Source organism: Pseudophryne corroboree, chromosome 6 (genome assembly GCF_028390025.1).
Source record: "Pseudophryne corroboree isolate aPseCor3 chromosome 6, aPseCor3.hap2, whole genome shotgun sequence".
NCBI classification, from domain to species: domain Eukaryota; kingdom Metazoa; phylum Chordata; class Amphibia; order Anura; family Myobatrachidae; genus Pseudophryne; species Pseudophryne corroboree.
This window is the reverse complement of record NC_086449.1, coordinates 163,089,962-163,111,096: the sequence shown is the minus strand read 5'-3', so window position 1 is coordinate 163,111,096 and position 21,135 is coordinate 163,089,962. Positions and strand designations below refer to the sequence as shown.

Genomic DNA, 21,135 nt, shown 5'->3' with positions numbered 1-21,135 from the left:
GTGGGGAGGGAGGCAGGGTGTGTAATGTGTGGGGAGGGAGGCAGGGGGTGTAATGTGTGGGGAGGGAGGCGGGGGGTGTAATGTGTGGGGAGGGAGGCGGGGGGTGTAATGTGTGGGGAGAGAGGCGGGGGGTGTAATGTGTGGGGAGAGAGGCAGGGGGGTGTAATGTGTGGGGAAGGAGGCAGGGGGTGTAATGTGTGGGGAGGGAGGCAGGGGGTGTAATGTGTGGGGAGGGAGGCAGGGGTGTAATGTGTGGGGAGGGAGACAGGGGGGTGTAATGTGTGTGGAGGATGGAGATGTTGGGGAGGGGGATACAGCAGGCTGGAACAGTCTAATAAACAAAGTCCTCTTACCAGTTCCACTGGTCACCACAGCAGCAGCACCGCGACCCCCCACACTGACTGACCACTGTGCAGCTACACACCTTCCTTCACCTACCTCACACTGACTGACAACTCGGTGGCTACATACCCTCCTGCACCTACCTCACACTGACCGACTGGTAACATACAGTTATACTACATAGCGCCATCCTGTATGTAGTTCCGGCACATACCACACCTGTGAGGTGAAGCCGGGACACTAAACATGGCGACGGGGAAAGGACGCTCCGGTTCCGGAGGCAAAACGTTCTCCGTCAGCAGCGGGTTGTCATAGCAACACCGTCACCGTGGCCTAGGCAACCCCGTGAGCCTGACTGCTGAGGTGCGAGCGTCAGAGAGTCTGCGTTCCTGTCCCAGTCCCCTGAAGCAGGGATGGCGTACCACCGCCGCCGGGTAGTACTGCGCATACAATACCTGGACGGCGGCGCCCCCCCTCTGCCAAGTCTCCACAGCGCCCAGGGCACATGCCCCACTCGCCCTGCACTAGTTACGCCTCTGCGGGCAACGGACCCTGCATCTGTAAGTGCATACACACTTGCCGAAGCGGGGGGGGGGGGGGGGGGGGGGCGACGTAGAATGCCAAACTGCATGCTGCCTTATGGCACCGCTAGGGATGTCTTCTGGTTGACCCTGCAGCAGGGCTGACCAGAAGACATTGCTAACGACCACGGAAGCAAGCAAATTGGACATGCACGCTGTGCGATTTTTTGCTCCGATTTGCCCGGAAACGTCATATCGGGTCAATATTTGTGTAGTGTGTACCTGGCCTAAAGCCCTTTCCTTGTCCATGATCAAGGTATTCATTCAAGATCAATAAATTTGGATAGGGAGAGGCCACTCAACGTGAACGATGACAACTTCATGTTCTAAAAAAGCCCAGTCACGTAGGTCTTTGCGGCAGCAGTGTGGACACCTGTCCGTACCTTCTCTTGCAATTATCATGTGGCTATATCATACCTCTACTTACATACAGTTTTGATTATGCAGCATTTGTGACTTTGTGTTCTTTATAGCCCCCCCTACTATACAGTGTTTTTTGGGTAAACACCTTTGTAATGACTACTATGGAGGATTGAAGAGGAAAGCAGCAAAGTATTACTACCTTTTAATTTGTTTTCCATGCACTATTCCAAGGCAGCCCTGATCTCCCATCCTTGGTTTCTCTAACGTCCTAAGTGGATGCTGGGGACTCCGTCAGGACCATGGGGTTTAGCGGCTCCGCAGGAGACAGGGCACAATAATAAAAGCTTTAGGATCAGGTGGTGTGCACTGGCTCCTCCCCCTATGACCCTCCTCCAAGCCTCAGTTAGATCTTTGTGCCCGGCCGAGAAGGGTGCAATCTAGGTGGCTCTCCTGAGCTGCTTAGAATAAAAGTTTAAGTTAGGTTTTTTATTTTCAGTGAGTCCTGCTGGCAACAGGCTCACTGCTACGAGGGACTTAGGGGAGAGAAGTAAACTCACCTGCGTGCAGGATGGATTTGCTTCTTAGGCTACTGGACACCATTAGCTCCAGAGGGAGTCGGAACACAGGTCTCACCCTGGGGTTCGTCCCGGAGCCGTGCCGCCGACCCCCCTTGCAGATGCCGAAGTTGAAGAGGTCCAGAAACAGGCGGCAGAAGACTTTCAGTCTTCATAAGGTAGCGCACAGCACTGCAGCTGTGCGCCATTGTTGTCAGCACACTTCATACCAGCGGTCACTGAGGGTGCAGGGCGCTGGGGGGGGCGCCCTGGGCAGCAATGTATTATACCCTTTTTATGGCTAAAATACATCACATATAGCCCTTGAGGCTATATGGATGTATTTAACCCCTGCCAGATCTCACAAACTCCGGGAGAAGAGCCCGCCGTTTTAGGGGGCGGGGCCTATTCTCCTCAGCACACGGCGCCATTTTCCTGCTCAGCTCTGCTGTGAGGAAGGCTCCCAGGCTCTCCCCTGCACTGCACTACAGAAACAGGGTTAAAACAGAGAGGGGGGGCACTTATTTGGCGATATGATTACATATGTGAAAATGCTATAAGGGAAAACACTTGTATAAGGGGTTGTCCCTGTATAATTATAGCGTTTTTGGTGTGTGCTGGCAAACTCTCCCTCTGTCTCCCCAAAGGGCTAGTGGGGTCCTGTCCTCTATCAGAGCATTCCCTGTGTGTGTGCTGTGTGTCGGTACGTGTGTGTCGACATGTAGGAGGACGATGTTGGTGAGGAGGCGGAGCAAATTGCCTGTATTGGTGATGTCACTCTCTAGGGAGTCGACACCGGAATGGATGGCTTATTTAGGAATTACGTGATAATGTCAACACGATGCAAAGGTCGGTTGACGACATGAGACGGCCGGCAAACAAATTAGTACCTGTCCAGGCGTCTCAGACACCGTCAGGGGCTTGTAAAAACGCCCATTTACCTCAGTTGGTCGACACAGACACGGACACTGACTTCAGTGTCGACGGTGAAGAAACAAACGTATTTTCCTTTAGGGCCACACGTTACATGTTAAGGGCAATGAAGGAGGTGTTACATATTTCTGATACTACAAGTACCACAAATAAGGGTATTATGTAGGGTGGGAATAATCTACTTGTAGTTTTTCCTGAATCAGATAAATTAAAGTGTGTGATGATACGTGGGTTTCCTCCGATAGAAAATTATTGGAGGTATACCCTTTCCCGCCAGAAGTGAGGGCGAGTTGGGAAACACACCTTAGGGTGGATAAGGCGCTCACACGCTTATAAAAACAAGTGGCGTTACCGTCTCCAGATACGGCCGCCCTCAAAGAGCCAGCTGATAGGAAGCTGAAAAATATCCTAAAAAGTATATACACACATACTGGTGTTATACTACGACCAGCAATCGCCTCAGCCTGGATGTGCAGCGCTGGGGGGGCTTGGTCGGATTTCCTGACTGAAAATATTGATACCCTTGACAGGAACAATATTTTATTGACTATAGAGCATTTTAAGGATGCATTTCTATATATGCGAGATGCGCAGAGGGATATTTGCATTCTGGCATCAAGAGTAGATGTGATGTCCATATCTGCCAGACGATGTTTATAGACACGACAGTGGTCAGGTGATGCAGATTCCAGACGGCACATGGAAGTATTGCCGTATAAAGGGGCGGTCCATCGGACCTGGTGGCCATGGCAACAGCTGGAAAATCCACTTTTGTTACCCCAAGTCACATCTCAGCAGAAAAGGACACAGTCTTTTCAGTCTCAGTCCTTTCGTACCCATAAAGGCAGGAGGGCAAAAGGCCAGTCATATCTGCCCAGGGTTAGAGGAAAGGGAAGAAGACTGCAGCAGGCAGCCCATTCCCAGGAACAGAAGTCCTCCACAGCTTCTGCCAAGTCCGCAGCATGACGCTGGGGCCATACAAGCGGACTCAGGTGCGGTGGGGGGTCATCTCAAGAGTTTCAGCACGCAGTGGGCTCACTCGCAAGTGGACTCCTGGATCCTACACGTAGTATCCCAGGTGTACATTGGAAATTCGAGACGTCTTCCCCTCACAAGTTCCTGAAGTCTGCTTTACCAACGTCTCCCTCCGTCAGGGAGGCAGTATTGGAAAAAAATTCACAGGCTGTATTCCCAGCAGGTGATAATCAAAGTACCCCTCCTACAACAAGGGAAGGGGTATTATTCCACACTATATTGTGGTACTGAAGCCAAACGGCTCGGTGAGATCTAAAAGATTTGAACAATTACATACAAGGGTTCAAATCAAGATGGAGTCACTCAGAGCAGTGATAGCGAACCAGGACGATATGGTGTCACTGGATATCAGGGACGCTTACCTACATGTCCAAATTTTGCCCTTCTCACCAAGGGTATCTCAGGTTCGTGGTACAGAACTGTCACTATCAGTTCAGACGCTGCCGTTTGGATTGTCCACGGCACCCCGGGTCTTTACCATGGTAATGGCCGAAATGATGATTCTTCCTAAAAGAAATATGGACGCTTTCCTGATAAGGACAAGGTCCAGAGAACAGTTGGCGGTCGGAGTAGCACTATCTCAAGTAGTTCTACGACAGCACGAGTGGATTCTAAATATTCCAAAATCGCAGTTTTTTCCGGCGACACGTCTAATGTTCCTAGGAATGATTCTGGACACAGTCCAGAAAAGGATGTTTTCTCCCGGAGAAGAAGACCAGGGAGTTATCCGAGCTAGTCAGGAACCTCCTAAAACCAGGAAAAGTATCAGTGCATCATTGCACAAGGGTCCTGTGAAAAATGGTGGTTTCTTACAAAGCGATCCCATTCGGTAGATTTCACGCAAGAACCTTTCAGTGGAATCTGCTGGGAAAATGGTCCGGATCGCATCTTCAGATGCATCAGCGGATAACCCTGTCTCCAAGGACAAGGGTGTTTTCTTCTGCGGTGGCTGCAGAGTGCTCATCTATGAAAGGGCCGCAGATTCGACATTCAGGACTGGGTCCTGGTGACCACGGATGCCAGCCTGAGTGGCTGGGGAGCAGTCACACAAGGAAAAAATTTCCAGGGAGTGTGATCAAGTCTGGAGACTTCTCTCCACATAAATATACTGGAGCTAAGGGCAATTTACAAGGCTCTAAGCTTAGCAAGACCTCTGCTTCAAGGTCAGCCGGTATTGATCCAGTGGGACAACATCACGGCAGTCGCCCACGTAAACAGACAGGGCGGCACATGAAGCAGGAGGGAAATGGCAGAAACTGCAAGGATTCTTCGCTGGGCGAAAAATCATGTGATAACACTCTCAGCAGTGTTAATTCCGGGAGTGGAAAACTGGGAAGCAAACTTCCTCAGCAGGCATAACCTCCACCCGGGAGAGTGGGGACTTCAGCGGGAAGTCTTCCACATGATTGTAAACCGTTGGGAAAAACCAAAGGTGGACATGATGGCGTCCCGCCTGAACAAAAAACTAGACAAATATTGCGCCAGGTCAAGGGACCCTCAGGCAATAGCGGTGGACGCTCTGGTAACACTGTGGGTGTACCAGTCAGGGTATGTGTTCCCTCCTATGCATCTCATACCAAAAGTACTGAGAATCATAAGAAGGAGATGAGTAAGAACGATACTCGTGGTTCTGGATGGGTCAAGAAGGACTTGGTACCCGGAACTTCAAGAGATGCTCACGGAAGAACCGTGGCCTCTACCTTTAAGAAAGGACCTGCTCCAGCAGGGGCCTCGTCTGTTCCAAGACTTACCGCGGCTGCGTTTGACGGCATGGCAGTTGAACGCCGGATCCTGAAAGGGCATTTCAGATGAAGTCATCCCTACCCTGGTCGAAGCCAGGAAGGATGTAACCGCAAAACATTTTCACCGCATTTGGCGAAAATATGTTGCGTGGTGTGAGGCCAAGAAGGTCCCTACAGAGGAATTCCAACTGGGTCGTTTCCTACATTTCCTGAAAACAGGACTGTCTATGGGCCTAAAATTAGGGTCCATTAAGGTTCAAATTTCGACCCTGTCAAATTTCTACCAGAAAGAACTGGCTTCAGTGCCTGAAGTTCAGACGTTTGTAAAAGGGGTACTGCATATACAGCCTCCTTTTGTGCCCCCAGTGGCACCTTGGGATCTCAATGTTGTTTTGAGTTTCCTAAAGTCACATTGGTTTGATCCACTCACCACTGTGGAATTAAAATATTTCACATGGAAGGTGAAGATTCTATTAGCCCTGGATTCAGCCAGGCGTGTGTCAGAATGGGCGGCTTTATCATATAAAAGCCCTTACTTAATTTTTCATTCTGACAGGGCAGAATTGAGGACTCGTCCTCAATTTCTCCTTAAGGTGTTTTCTGTTTTTCACATGAACCAACCTATTGTGGTACCTGCGGCTACTAGGGACTTGGAGGACTCCAAGTTACTTGACGTTGTCAGGGCCCTGAAAATATATGTTTCCAGGACGACTGGAGTCAGAAAATCTGACTCGCTGTTTAGCCTGTATGCACCCAACAAGATGGGTGTTCCTGCTTCTAAGCAGACGATTGCTCGCTGGATTTGTAGTACAATTCAGCTTGCACATTCTGTGGCAGGCTTGCCACAGCCAAAATCAGTAAAAGCCCATTCCACAAGGAAGTGGGCTCATCTTGGGCGGCTGCCCGAGGGGTCTCGGCTTTACAACTTTGCCGAGCTGCTACTTGGTCAGGGGCACACCCTGACTGAGGAGGACCTGGAGTTCTCTCATTCGGTGCTGCAGAGTCATCCGCACTCTCCCGCCCGTTTGGGAGCTTTGGTATAATCCCCATGGTCCTGACGGAGTCCCCAGCATCCACTTAGGACGTTAGAGAAAATAAGAATTTACTTACCGATAATTCTATTTCTCGTAGTCCGTAGTGGATGCTGGGCGCCCATCCCAAGTGCGGATTGTCTGCAATACTTGTACATAGTTATTGTTACAAAAATCGGGTTATTCTTGTTGTGAGCCATCTTTTCAGAGGCTCCTTCGTTGTTATCATACTGTTAACTGGGTTCAGATCACAGGTTGTACGGTGTGATTGGTGTGGCTGGTATGAGTCTTACCCGGGATTCAATATCCTTCCTTATTATGCACGCTCGTCCGGGCACAGTATCCTAACTGAGGCTTGGAGGAGGGTCATAGGGGGAGGAGCCAGTGCACACCACCTGATCCTAAAGCTTTTATTATTGTGCCCTGTCTCCTGCGGAGCCGCTAAACCCCATGGTCCTGACGGAGTCCCCAGCATCCACTACGGACTACGAGAAATAGAATTATCGGTAAGTAAATTCTTATTTATAGATTATAAAAAAAATGGATTGAAGCCTCACTTAGAGGGGCTATTCACTTAGAGCCCCTTTTCTTGTCTGGTAAATTACACTGTTAAGGGACAATAACACATAGAATTCTGGATAAGTTCCCGGATCTACTGTATGTGTTAACATGCCCACGGCACCTGAAAACAGGTTATTTATCAGGGACTTCTTTTCGGGTCAGACCCCCCAAAAAATCTCAGCTAACTGCATCCTGTGAGCTGCCTTCCGGGTTAATTGACTAGACTCCAGGGATCAATTGGCATACAGTAATTTACCGTGGCTAATTGAATTCTCCCCTTAAACTGATTTGTTGCCATTGGGAGGTGACAGGCTGGTATTTGCTGATTTATTTCCTCATTGATTTGCATCGAGGAAAATTTGCAAAGTGATCTGCTATTGAAAGCTCCATTTCTAAAAAAAGGTATGTAATGGACAGTAGGTGTGCCAGACCCTGCTCACCACCCCACCCACTGCACTGTTTCTGCCTGTCACATGCATGATGTCTCCCAAGCTTTCCTGACCCCTTATGAAATGCACTTTTTTATCCTCCCACCTTTCTGTTATCTTTTTCTTCCTGCTTGGCCCAGAGAAACTGATTGAGGGTCTCAAATCACCGGAACCCCAGCTTCTGCTTCCTCACCTTGTACCACTGGCAGACCCATTTGGGAGCACCTCTACAGCTGTGAATGGTAAACACAGAGGGATTGGGCAGGACCTAATACTGCATTCTTACCCATTGCTTGCGTGTAATGGAGGTAGCCATTTTGTGTTCTCTTTAAAACACAAAATGGCTGACCTACATAAATCTACTTGTAATCACAGATTAATAATTTTGTAAACTTTTATCTGGGAGTAGTGAAATCATGAATTCAGGATCTAGTTATAATGATGAAAATGTATATACAGACGTGCCCTCATACATCTTTGCTGCAAGCAGCCCCTCTTGGCATGCCAGGTCGTGTGACAACCTTCTAGTGCCGGGTGTCTTTTTTGCTTATTTTATTTTTTTGCGTCTTAGTCGCAGTGCAATGTGACTAGGATGCATGAGGAAACTGTGCTGATTAATTTGATGTATGATACTGGTACATGTGCGACGGAGTCTCTGAATCTGTATACGAAGTGCTATATACTCACACACAATATACAAGTGTCATATATCAAATTAATCAGTACAGCCTCCTCGTGTGTCCTGACTAAGGGCCTAATTCAGAACTGATCGCTCTTCTATTTTTGCAGAGGTCTGCGATCAGATAGCCACTGCCCATAGAGAGTGAAAACCCGCCCCATACAAGTATGTGAATGCCTGCGTACGCTGTGCAAAAACTTTGCCAGACAGCGGACATCTGCAAATCCATTCGCAACTCATGCACCATTTAATGTTTCTCTTACGTCCTAGAGGATGCTGGGGACTCCAAAAGGACCATGGGGTATAGACGGGAATCTGCAGGAGACATGGGCATACTAAAAAGACTTTGACTGGGTGTGAACTGGCTCCTCCCTCTATGCCCCTCCTCCAGACCTCAGTTAGATTCTGTGCCCAGGAGTGACTGGACACACACTAGGGGAGCTCTACTGAGTTTCTCTGGAAAGACTTTGTTAGGCTTTTTTATTTTCAGGGAGACCTGCTGGCTGCAGGCTCCCTGCTTCGTGAGACTGAGGGGAGAGAAATCAGACCTACTTCTTCTTAGTTAAGGGCTCTGCTTCTTAGGCTACTGGACACCATTAGCTCCAGAGGGTTCGATCACTTGGTGCGCCTAGCTGCTTGTTCCCGGAGCCGCGCCGTCACCCCCCTCACAGAAGCCAGAAGAGAGAAGCCGGGTGAGTATTAGAAGAACAGAAGACTTCAGTGACGGCAGAAGACTTCAGTAACGGAGGTACAGTGCAGCGGTCGCGCTGCGCTCCATGCTCCCACACACCAACGGCACTTACAGGGTGCAGGGCACTGGGGGGGAGCACCCTGGGCAGCAAGTTACTGAGGGGCTTTTTCACTGGGAAAAGAGGCATATTCGGTGCCCGGGTACCGTGTACAATACCCCTGCCAGTATAAATTTTTTTACATTTAAGCGGGACTACAGCGCGCCAGGAAGGGGGAGGGGGGACACACACACGCATTTTGGTGCTATATATGTGTAAATTACAGCGCAGCCATCATATATTATTTCTTTAGTAGTATATGGGCGCAGGGGTGTGAGCTGGCATACTCCCTCTGTATTCTCTCTACAGGCTACCCTGTGGGTCTGTCCCCTATTTGGCCGGTGTGAGTGTGGGTGTGTCGGTACTGCGTGTGGACATGTCTGAGGCTGAGTGCTCCTCCCCGGAGGAAGTTACTGGGGGCACGGAGAAAGATTTGGGAATGACTCTGTCGGCACAGCCGACTGCTGAGTGGGTAAATATGTTGAGTACCTTGAATGCAAACGTGGCATTATTGTCTAAGAGGCTGGATAAATCTGATTCTCAGACTCAAACATGGAGAAAATCCATGGAGGACGCTTTGTCTCAGGTGCAGACCCCCTCAGGGTCACAAAAACGTTCATTTACCCAGATGGCAGATACAGATACACAGACTCTGATTCCGGTGTCAACTTCAATGAGGCCACTTTACATCCGAAGGTGGTTAAGAGTATTCAGTACATGATTGTGGCTATTAAAGATGTTTTACATATTTCTGAGGAACCTCCGGTTCCAGATACAAGGGTTTGTTTATTTAAAGGGAAAAAGCCTGAGGTGAAGTTTCCCCCTTCTCATGAACTGAACGCTCTTTGTGAAAAGGCTTGGGAGTCGCCTGACAAAAGGTGGCAGATTCCCAAGAGAATTTTTATGGCATATCCTTTCCCCTCTGACGACAGGGAGAAATGGGAGTCGTCACCCAACGTGGACAAGGCTCTGTCCCGACTGTCCAAGACGGTGGCGCTTCCGTCTCCTGACACGGCTGCCCTCAAGGATCCGGCGGATCGCAAGCAGGAGACGACATTAAAGGCCATTTATGTCACTACGGGTGCACTCCTCAGGCCTGCCGTGGCGTTGGCGTGGGTGAGTAGTGCTATTGCTAAGTGGGCTGATAATTTAGCTTCTGATATGGATACCCTTGATAAGGATAACATTCTTTTGACTCTTGGTTATATCAAGGACGCTGCAGAATACCTAAAGGATGCGGCGTGGGATATAGGCCTCTTGGGATCAAGGGCCAATGCCATGGCGGTCTCGGCCAAGAGGGCGCTGTGGATTCATCAATGGAATGCAGATGCCGACTCCAAGAAAGCTATGGAAGCTCTCCCTTTTAAAGGTAGTGTCTTGTTTGGTGACGGCCTTGCTGACCTGGTGTCTACTGCTACTTGCGGGTAAGTCATCTTTTCTTCCTTATGTTCCCGCACAACAGAAAAAGGCGCCCCATTCTCAGATGCAGTCCTTTCGGCCCAATAAATACAAAAAAAGGAAGGGGTTCGTCCTTCCTCGCTTCAAAGGGTAGAGGAAGGGGAAAAAGGTCGCCTACTGTGTTTGGCGCCCAGGACCAAAAGTCCTCCCCCGCCTCTACCAAGTCCACCGCATGACGGTGGGGCTTCACTACGGGAGTCCGTGCCAGTGGGGGGCCGTTTCCGAATCTTCAGTCAGGTCTGGTTTCAATCGGCCCTGGATCCTTGGGTCTTAGACATAGTGTCCCAAGGGTACAAACTGGAGTTTCAGGAGATGCCCCCCCTCCCCCCCGCCACTTTTTCAAATCGGCCTTGTCAGTTTCTCTTCCAGAAAGAGAAGTAGTAATCGCTGCGATACAAAAGCTGTGTCAACAGAGGGTGATTGTCCCGGTTCCCCCGTCCCAACGGGGGGGAAGGGTTCTATTCGAGCCTCTTTGTCGTGCCGAAGCCGGACGGCTCGGTCCGACCGATTCTGAACCTAAAATCCCTCAATCCATACTTGAAAACTTTCAAGTTCAAGATGGAATCTCTTCGAACTGTGATTTCCAGCTTAGAAGGGGGGGATTTTATGGCGTCAGTCGACATAAAGGATGCCTACTTACATGTCCCGATATATCCTCCTCATCAAGCCTTCCTAAGATTTGCGGTGCAGGATTGTCATTACCAATTTCAGACGTTGCCGTTTGGGCTTTCCACGGCCCCGAGGGTCTTCACCAAGGTGATGGCGGAAATTATGGTACTCCTACGCAAGCAGGGTGTCACAATTATTCCGTACTTGGATGATCTCCTGATAAAGGCGAGATCAAAAGAGCAGTTGCTAAGAAGCGTGGAACTCTCCCTGATGGTTCTGCAACATCATGGTTGGATTCTCAATTTGCCAAAGTCTCAGTTGATTCCGACAACTCTGCTGCCCTTCTTGGGCATGATCCTAGACACGGAACGGCGGAGAGTGTTTCTTCCGGCGGAAAAAGCTCTGGAAATCCAGACCATGGTCAAGGAGATTCTGAAACCGGCAAGAGTGTCGATTCATCAATGCACTCGAGTGCTAGGGAAGATGGTTGCGGCTTACGAAGCCATTCCGTTTGGCAGGTTTCATGTCTGGGTGTTTCAGTGGGATCTGCTGAACAAATGGTCCGGGTCTCACCTGCACATGCACCGGTAAATAAATCTATCTTCCAGGACCAGAATTTCTCTCCTGTGGTGGCTACAAAGTTCTCACCTTCTAGAGGGACACAGATTCGGAATCCAGAATTGGGTCCTGCTGACCACGGATGCAAGTCTCCGAGGCTGGGGTGCAGTCACACAAGGAAAACGTTTCCAGGGAAAATGGTCCAGCCAGGAATCTTGTCTCCACACAAATGTTCTGGAGTTAAGAGCCATTTACAACGGCCTTCTGCAAGTGAAGAACCTTCTTCAAGGTCTACCTATCCTGATCCAGTCGGACAACATAACAGCTGTGGCGTATGTAAATCGCCAGGGCGGAACAAAGAGCAGAGCGGCGATGGCGGAGGCCACAAGAGTTCTCCGCTGGGCAGAACAACACGTAAGCGCTCTGTCAGCAGTTTTCCTTCCGGTCGTGGACAACTGGGAAGCAAACTTTCTCAGCAGACACGATCTCCATCCAGGAGAGTGGGCCCTTCATCCAGAGGTGTTTGCAGAAGTAACAAGGTGTTGGGGAATCCCTCAAATAGACATGATGGCGTCTCGCCTCAACAAGAAGCTTCCGAGGTATGGTTCCAGGTCAAGAGACCCCCAAGCCAGTGCAGTGGACGACCTGGTAACTCTGTGGGTGTTTCAGTCGGTATATGTGTTCCCTCCACTTCCTCTCATTCCAAGAGTGCTGAGGATCATAAGACGAACAAGGGTTCAAGCAATACTCTTCGTTCCAGATTGGCCACGGAGGGCCTGGTATCCGGATCTTCAGGAATTGCTCATAGAAGATCCTTGGCCGCTTCCTCTAAGAGAGGACCTGTTACTGCAGGGGCCATGCGTGTTTCCGGACTTACCGCGGCTACATTTGACGGCGTGGAGGTTGAACGCCAAATCCTAGCTCGTAAAGGTATTCCCGGGGAAGACATCCCCACTCTCCTTAAGGCTAGAAAGGAGGTCACGGCAAAACATTATCACCGTATTTGGAGAAAATATGTGTCGTGGTGTGAAACCAAAACGGCTCCTGCGGAGGAATTTCACTTGGGTCGTTTCCTCCATTTTTTGCAGGCAGGCGTGGATGCAGGCCTGATATTGGGTTCCATCAAAGTGCAGATTTCGGCTTTATCTATTTTCTTTCAAAAAGAATTGGCCGCCCTTCCTGAGGTTCAGACTTTCGTGAAGGGAGTGCTGCATATCCATCCTCCATTTGTGCCAACCGTGGCACCGTGGGATCTTGAAGTGGTGTTATAGTTTCTTATGTCTCACTGGTTTGAACCTTTGCGAAAGGTTGAGTTAAAGTTTCTCACTTGGAAAGTGGTCATGCTTTTGGCTTTGGCGTCTGCCAGACGAGTGTCAGAATTGGCGGCGTTGTCTCACAAGAGCCCATATTTGATTTTTCATGTGGATAGAGCGGAATTGAGGACTCGTCAACAATTTCTGCCGAAGGTGGTGTCTTCGTTTCACATTAATCAACCTATTGTGGTGCCTGTGACTATGGATGCCGTGACGGTGCCAAGAACTCTTGATGTCGTGAGAGCTTTGAAAATTTATGTCGCCAGAACGGCTCTTGTTAGGAAAACGGGGGCTCTGTTTGTCCTGTATGCTTCCAACAAGATTGGAAATCCTGCTTCCAAGCAGACTATTTCACGCTGGATTTGTAATACGATTCAGCATGCTCATTCTACGGCTGGATTGCCGTTACCGAAGTCAGTGAAGGTCAATTCTACCAGGATGGTGGGCTCATCTTGGGCGGCTGCCCGAGGGGTCTCGGCTCTTCAACTTTGCCGAACAGCTACGTGGTCGGGTTCAAACACTTTTGCTAAGTTCTACAAGTTTGATACCCTGGCTGATGAGGACCTTATGTTTGCTCAATCGGTGCTGCAGAGTCGTCCGCACTCTCCGCCCGGTCTGGAGCTTTGGTATAGACCCCATGGTCCTTTTGGAGTCCCCAGCATCCTCTAGGACGTAAGAGAAAATAGGATTTTAATACCTACCGGTAAATCCTTTTCTCCTAGTCCGTAGAGGATGCTGGGCGCCCATCCCAGTGCGGACTGTTCCTTGCAGTTGTATTGATACTGGTTGTTTTCGGTTACAGGAAGGTTGTGTATCAGTTATATTCAGCTTGTTGCTGTTGTTAGTTATAATGTTATCTGGTATTCCTGCTAATCCAGTTGTACGGTGTGTTTGTGGTGTGAGCTGGTATGTATCTCACCATTAGTTTAACAAAAAAATTATTTCCTCGAAATGTCCGTCTCCCCTGGGCACAGTTCCTATAACTGAGGTCTGGAGGAGGGGCATAGAGGGAGGAGCCAGTTCACACCCAAAGTCTTTTTAGTGTGCCCATGTCTCCTGCTGATCCCGTCTATACCTCATGGTCCTTTTGGAGTCCCCAGCATCCTCTACAGACTAGGAGAAAAGGATTTACCGGTAGGTATTAAAATCCTATTTCTCTAACGTCCTAGTGGATGCTGGGGACTCCGTAAGGACCATGGGGAATAGCGGGCTCCGCAGGAGACTGGGCACTCTAAAGAAAGATTTAGTACTATCTGGTGTGCACTGGCTCCTCCCTCTATGCCCCTCCTCCAGACCTCAGTTAGAATCTGTGCCCGGCCGAGCTGGGTGCTCCTAGTGGGCTCTCCTGAGCTTCCTAGAAAAGAAAGTATTTTGTTAGGGTTTTTGTTTTCAGAGAGCTTCTGCTGGCAACAGACTCTCTGCTACGAGGGACTGAGGGGAGAGAAGCAAACCTACTCACGGCAACTAGTTAGCGCTTCTTAGGCTACTGGACACCATTAGCTCCAGAGGGATCGAACACAGGTACCTAACCTTGATCGTCCGTTCCCGGAGCCGCGTCGCCGTCCCCCTCGCAGAGCCAGAAGAACAGAAGCAGCAGAAGCATGAAGACATCGAAATCGGCGGCTGAAGACTCCTGTCTTCACTTAAGGTAGCGCACAGCACTGCAGCTGTGCGCCATTGCTCCCACAGCACACCGCACACTCCGGTCACTGTAGGGTGCAGGGCGCAGGGGGGGGCGCCCTGGGCAGCAATTAAGTACCTTTTTGGCAAAAAGAGACATATATACAGTCTGGGACTGTATATATGCCCGAGCCCCCACCATTTTTTACACATTAAAGCGGGACAGAAGCCCGCCGCTGAGGGGGCGGGGCCTTCTTCCTCAGCACACCAGCGCCATTTTCTCTTCACAGCTCCGCTGGAAGGACGCTTCCCAGGCTCTCCCCTGCAGTATACAGGTGCATTAAAGGGTAAAAAAGAGAGGGGGGGGCACATAAATTTAGGCGCAGTATATATATATATATATTAACAGCAGCTACAGGGTAAACACTAAGGTACAGTGTAATCCCTGGGTTATATAGCGCTGGGGTGTGTGCTGGCATACTCTCTCTCTGTCTCCCCAAAAGCCTTTGTGGGGTCCTGTCCTCAGTCAGAGCATTCCCTGTGTGTGTGCTGTGTGTCGGTACGCCTGTGTCGACATGTTTGATGAGGAAGGATACGTGGAGGCAGAACAAGTGCAGCTGAGTGTGGTGTCGCCGCCGACGGTGCAGACACCTGATTGGATGGATATGTGGAAGGTGTTAAATGATAATGTAAACTCCTTGCATAACAGATTGGATAAAACTGTAACCGGGGCACAGTCAGGGTCTCAACCCATGCCTGATCCTACAGCGCAGAGGCCGTCAGGGTCTCAAAAGCGCACACTATCCCAGATAGTTGACACAGATGTCGACACGGAATCTGACTCCAGTGTCGATGATGATGAGGCAAAGTTGCAGCCTAAAATGACTAAAGCCATCCGCTACATGATTGTAGCTATGAAGGATGTATTACACATTTCTGAGGAAAATCCTGTCCCTGACAAGAGGATTTATATGTATGGGGAGAAAAAGCATGAAGTGACTTTTCCCCCTTCACATGAATTAAATGAATTATGTGAAAAAGCGTGGGATTCCCCTGACAGGAAGGTGATAGTTTCCAAGAGATTACTTATGGCGTATCCTTTCCCGCCAACGGACAGGTTACGCTGGGAATCCTCCCCTAGGGTAGACAAGGCGTTGACACGCTTGTCTAAGAAGGTGGCCCTGCCGTCTCCGGATACGGCCGCCCTAAAGGATCCTGCGGATAGAAAGCAGGAAGCTATCCTGAAGTCTGTTTATACACATTCTGGCACACTGCTGAGGCCAGCAATTGCTTCGGCCTGGATGTGTAGTGCGGTAGCTGCATGGACGGATTCTCTGTCTGAGGAGTTAGATACCCTGGACAGGGACACTGTTCTACTGACCCTGGCACATATCAAGGACGCGGTCCTATATATGCGGGATGCCCAGAGGGACATTTGCCTGCTGGGCTCTAGAGTTAACGCAATGTCCATTTCTGCCAGAAGGGTCTTATGGACTCGGCAATGGACAGGGGATACCGACTCTAAAAAACACATGGAGGTTTTACCTTATAAGGGTGAGGAATTGTTTGGGGATGGTCTCTCGGACCTAGTTTCCACAGCTACGGCTGGGAAGTCAAATTTCTTGCCTTATGTCCCTCCACAGCCTAAGAAAGCACCGTATTACCAAATGCAGTCCTTTCTTTATCAGAGGAGCAAGAAGGTCAGAGGTGCGTCCTTTCTTGCTAGAGGCAGGGGTAGAGGAAAAAAGCTGCACCATGCAGCTAGTTCCCAGGAACAAAAGTCTTCCCCGGCTTCCACTAAATCCACCGCATGACGCTGGGGCTCCACAGGCGGAGCCAGGAGCTGTGGGGGCGCGTCTCCGACATTTCAGCCACCAGTGGGTTCGCTCACAGGTGGATCCTTGGGCTATACAAATTGTGTCTCAGGGTTACAAGCTGGAATTCGAGGTGATGCCCCCTCACCGTTACCTAAAATCGGCCTTACCAACTTCCCCCATGGAAAGGGAGATAGTGTTGGAGGCAATTCACAAACTTTTTCTCCAGAAAGTGGTGGTGGAGGTCCCCCCCCTTCAACGGGGAAGGGGCTACTATTCCACTATGTTTGTGGTACCGAAACCGGACGGTTCGGTCAGACCCATTTTAAATTTAAAATCCCTGAACATTTATCTGAAGAAATTCAAGTTCAAAATGGAATCGCTCAGAGCGGTCATTGCAAGCCTGGAGGAAGGGGATTTTATGGTGTCTCTGGACATCAAGGATGCTTACTTGCATGTCCCCATTTATCCGCCTCATCAGGAGTACCTCAGGTTTGTGGTACGGGACTGTCATTACCAATTCCAGACGTTGCCGTTTGGCCTGTCCACGGCACCGAGAGTTTTTACCAAGGTGATGGCGGAAATGATGGTGCTCCTTCGGAAGCAAGGGGTTACAATTATCCCATACTTGGACGATCTCCTCATAAAGGCGAGGTCCAGGGAGCAGTTGCTGATCAGCGTAGCACACTCTCAGGAAGTGTTGCGTCAGCACGGCTGGATTCTGAACATTCCAAAGTCGCAGCTGATTCGTGCAACGCGTCTGCCCTTCCTGGGCATGATTCTGGACACAGACCAGAAGAAGGTGTTTCTCCCGGAGGAGAAGGCTCAGGAGCTCGTGACTCTGGTCAGAGACCTCCTAAAGCCAAAACAGGTGTTGGTGCATCGCTGCAGGCGAGTCCTGGGAAAGATGGTGGCGTCATACGAAGCCATTCCCTTCGGCAGGTTCCATGCGAGGATCTTTCAGTGGGATCTGCTGGACAAGTGGTCCGGATCGCATCTTCAGATGCATCGGATGATCACTCTGTCCCCCAGGGCCAGGGTGTCTCTTCTGTGGTGGCTACAAGGTGCTCACATCCTCGAGGGCCGCAGATTCGGCATACAGGACCTGGTCCTGGTGACCACGGATGCAAGCCTCCGAGGGTGGGGGGCAGTCACTCAAGGAAGAAACTTCCAAGGGTTGTGGTCAAGTCCGGACACTTGTCTGCACATCAATATCCTGGAACTAAGGGCATATACAACGCCCTGAGTCAAGCGGAGCCTCTGCTTCGAAACCAACCAGTCCTGATTCAGTCAGACAACATCACGCCAGTGGCCCATGTAAACCGCCAGGGCGGCACAAGAAGCAGGGTGGCAATGGCAGAAGCCACCAGGATTCTTCGGTGGGCGGAGAATCACGTACTAGCATTGTCAGCAGTGTTCATTCCGGGAGTGGACAACTGGGAAGCAGACTTCCTCAGCAGACACGACCTCCACCCGGGAGAGTGGGGACTTCATCAAGAAGTCTTCACGCAGATTGCAAATCGATGGGAACTGCCACAGGTGGACATGATGGCGTCCCGTCTCAACAAAAAGCTAAAAAGATATATTCCTACGCTGATAAAGGCTAGGAAGGACGTGACAGCAAAACATTATCACCGTATATGGCGAAAATATGTTGCTTGGTGTGAGGCCAGGAAGGCCCCTACAGAGGGATTCCAACTGGGTCGATTCCTGCACTTCCTACAGTCGGGTGTGACTATGGGCCTAAAATTAGGGTCCATAAAGGTCCAGATTTCGTCCCTATCCATTTTCTTTCAAAAGGAACTGGCTTCACTGCCTGAGGTTCAGACGTTTGTTAAGGGAGTGCTGCATATTCAGCCTCCTTTTGTGCCACCAGTGGCACCTTGGGATCTTAACGTGGTATTGGCTTTCCTGAAATCCCACTGGTTTGAGCCACTTAAGACGGTGGAGCTAAAGTATCTCACGTGGAAAGTGGTCATGCTGTTGGCCCTAGCCTCAGCTAGGCGTGTGTCAGAATTGGCGGCTTTGTCATGTAAAAGCCCCTATCTGGTTTTCCATATGGACAGGGCAGAATTGCGAACTCGTCCGCAGTTTCTGCCAAAGGTGGTGTCATCTTTTCATCTGAACCAACCCATTGTGGTGCCTGCGGCTACTCGTGACTTGGAGGATTCCAAGTTGCTTGATGTAGTCAGGGCTTTGAAGATCTATGTTGCCAGGACGGCTGGAGTCAGGAAGACTGACTCGCTGTTTATCCTGTATGCATCCAACAAGCTGGGTGCTCCTGCTTCAAAGCAAACCATTGCTCGCTGGATCTGTAACACAATTCAGCAGGCTCATTCTGCGGCTGGATTACCGCATCCAAAATCAGTAAAAGCCCATTCCACAAGGAAGGTGGGCTCTTCTTGGGCGGCTGCCCGAGGGGTCTCGGCATTACAGCTTTGCCGAGCTGCTACTTGGTCGGGTTCAAACACATTTGCAAAGTTCTACAAGTTTGATACCCTGGCTGAGGAGGACCTGGTGTTTGCCCATTCGGTGCTGCAGAGTCATCCGCACTCTCCCGCCCGTTTGGGAGCTTTGGTATAATCCCCATGGTCCTTACGGAGTCCCCAACATCCACTAGGACGTTAGAGAAAATAAGAATTTACTCACCGGTAATTCTATTTCTTGTAGTCCGTAGTGGATGCTGGGCGCCCGTCCCAAGTGCAGACTTTCTGCAATACGTGTATATAGTTATTGCTTAATACAGGGTTATGTTATGTTGGCATCCATTGGCTGATGCTCTGTTGTTTGTTCATTCTGTTAACTGGGTAAGGTTATCACGAGTTGTACGGTGTGATTGGTGTGGCTGGTATGAGTCTTACCCTGGATTCCAAAATCCTTTCCTTGTAATGTCAGCTCTTCCGGGCACAGTTTCCCTAACTGAGGTCTGGAGGAGGGGCATAGAGGGAGGAGCCAGTGCACACCAGATAGTACTAAATCTTTCTTTAGAGTGCCCAGTCTCCTGCGGAGCCCGCTATTCCCCATGGTCCTTACGGAGTCCCCAGCATCCACTACGAGAAATAGAATTACCGGTGAGTAAATTCTTATTTTTTTTACAGTCTTTGAGTAGCCCAGGACTTACTCCTACAGTGCAACAGAATCAGGCTGATTGGGTCCGGAGCTGACGTCACACACCTTCCCAGAAAACGGTTGGGAACACCTGCATTTTTCCTGACACACCCAGAAAACGGCCAGTTTCCACCCCCAAACGTCCGCTTCCTGTCAATCAACTTGCGTACGCCTAGCGATCAAAATTTTCACACTATTCTTTTGCAGTTTGGCCTTGCGCCTGCGCATTGCGATTCATACGCATGCGCACTCTCTCGATAGTCGCCCGTCATGCGAAATCGCTCAACAGTGATCAAGTCTGAAGTAAGCCATAAGACGAATTTTTGGCAAAAAAAAAAAAAAAAGACTCCCGACGTTAGCAGAATTGCACAGGACCTGGCGGCTCACTCCCGTCAGGCATCTCACGCTGCATGGCGTATTGAGGCTAGATATACAAGAATGCATTTGTACATTATCAGACTTTGTGACCCTGTAGTAAAATATATCATCCACCACCTAAATAAATCCTCTCATTGGCATTTTACAGATGCAGGCCTACAAAGAGTTCCACATATATGTAACACTCCATTTAGTAATTTAATTGGTCACTTAGTTTTAATAATTTTCACAGTAATGTTCCTTTTAAGGAGCAAAATAGGTTTGGGCCTGGGAAATAATGGGAAGAATTTGCAGCTGTACGTGTGGAGGTCTTTGGTAGATGTGGAGGGTTTATGAGCAGGTGCTTTTACCGCTTTCATGTGTCTGCACGGGCAGTTTGCAGTGGTTATTCTGTAGTAGAATGCATTTGGCAAGTGTTTGCCTCAAGTCAGGTGTGGCTGGCCACCAATAATATGCACGAGTCTAAGTCTTAGATTAAAATAATCTGTCAACACTGTTTCATTATGTTCTATTATGTTACAGTGTATGTTAAGTACAATATAAATTGTACACATTTGCTGACAAGTCTTGGCTAGTTGGGCACATTAGTACATACAGTGAGTCAAAAAAGTATTTGGACAGCCACCGATTGTGCAAGTTGACCCACTTAAAAAGATGAGAGAGGTCTGTAATTTCCATCATAGGTACACTTCAACTGTGAGAGACAGAATCTGAAAATAAATAAATAAAAGGAAATCACATTGTATGATTTTTAAACAATTTACTTGTATATTCTTGTGGAAAATAAATATTTGGACACCTACCAAGCAGCAAGATTTCTGGCTCTCACAGACCTGTTACTTATTCTTTAAGAAGCTCTTCTATCCTCCACTTGTTACCTGTATTAATGGCACCTGTCCACACCCTCAAACAGTCTTACTGCTACCTCTCCACCATGGCCAAGACCAGAGAGCTGTCTAAGGACACCAGGGACAAAGTTGTAGAGCTGCACAAGGCTGGGATGAGCTACTAGACAATAGGCAAGCAGCTTGGTGAGAAGAGATCAACTGTTGGCGCAATTATTAAAAAATGGAAGAAACACAATATCACTGACAATCTCCCTCGACCTGATCAATGATCTTGAGAACAGTGAGGAATCAGCCCAGAACTACACGGGGGGACCTGGTCAATGACCTCAAGAGAGCTGGGACCACAGTCACAAAGGTTACCATTAGTAACACACTACGTCGTCATGGATTGA

General features: G+C 49.4%; 1 protein-coding gene across 11 annotated transcripts in view; it reads left to right on the top strand.

Annotated features, from left to right (window-relative positions):
* Positions 1 to 21,135, top strand: part of AAK1 (AP2 associated kinase 1) — a 221,727-nt gene that overhangs the window by 161,409 nt on the left and 39,183 nt on the right. For 6 of the 11 annotated variants that reach the window (XM_063932068.1, XM_063932069.1, XM_063932071.1 and 3 more), the window contains one exon: positions 7,711 to 7,812. The exons of the other annotated variants lie outside the window; for them this stretch is intronic. In XM_063932068.1, the coding sequence (XP_063788138.1) occupies positions 7,711 to 7,812 (102 nt within the window). The remainder of the gene's footprint in view (positions 1 to 7,710; positions 7,813 to 21,135) is intronic. 11 annotated transcript variants of the gene reach the window in all.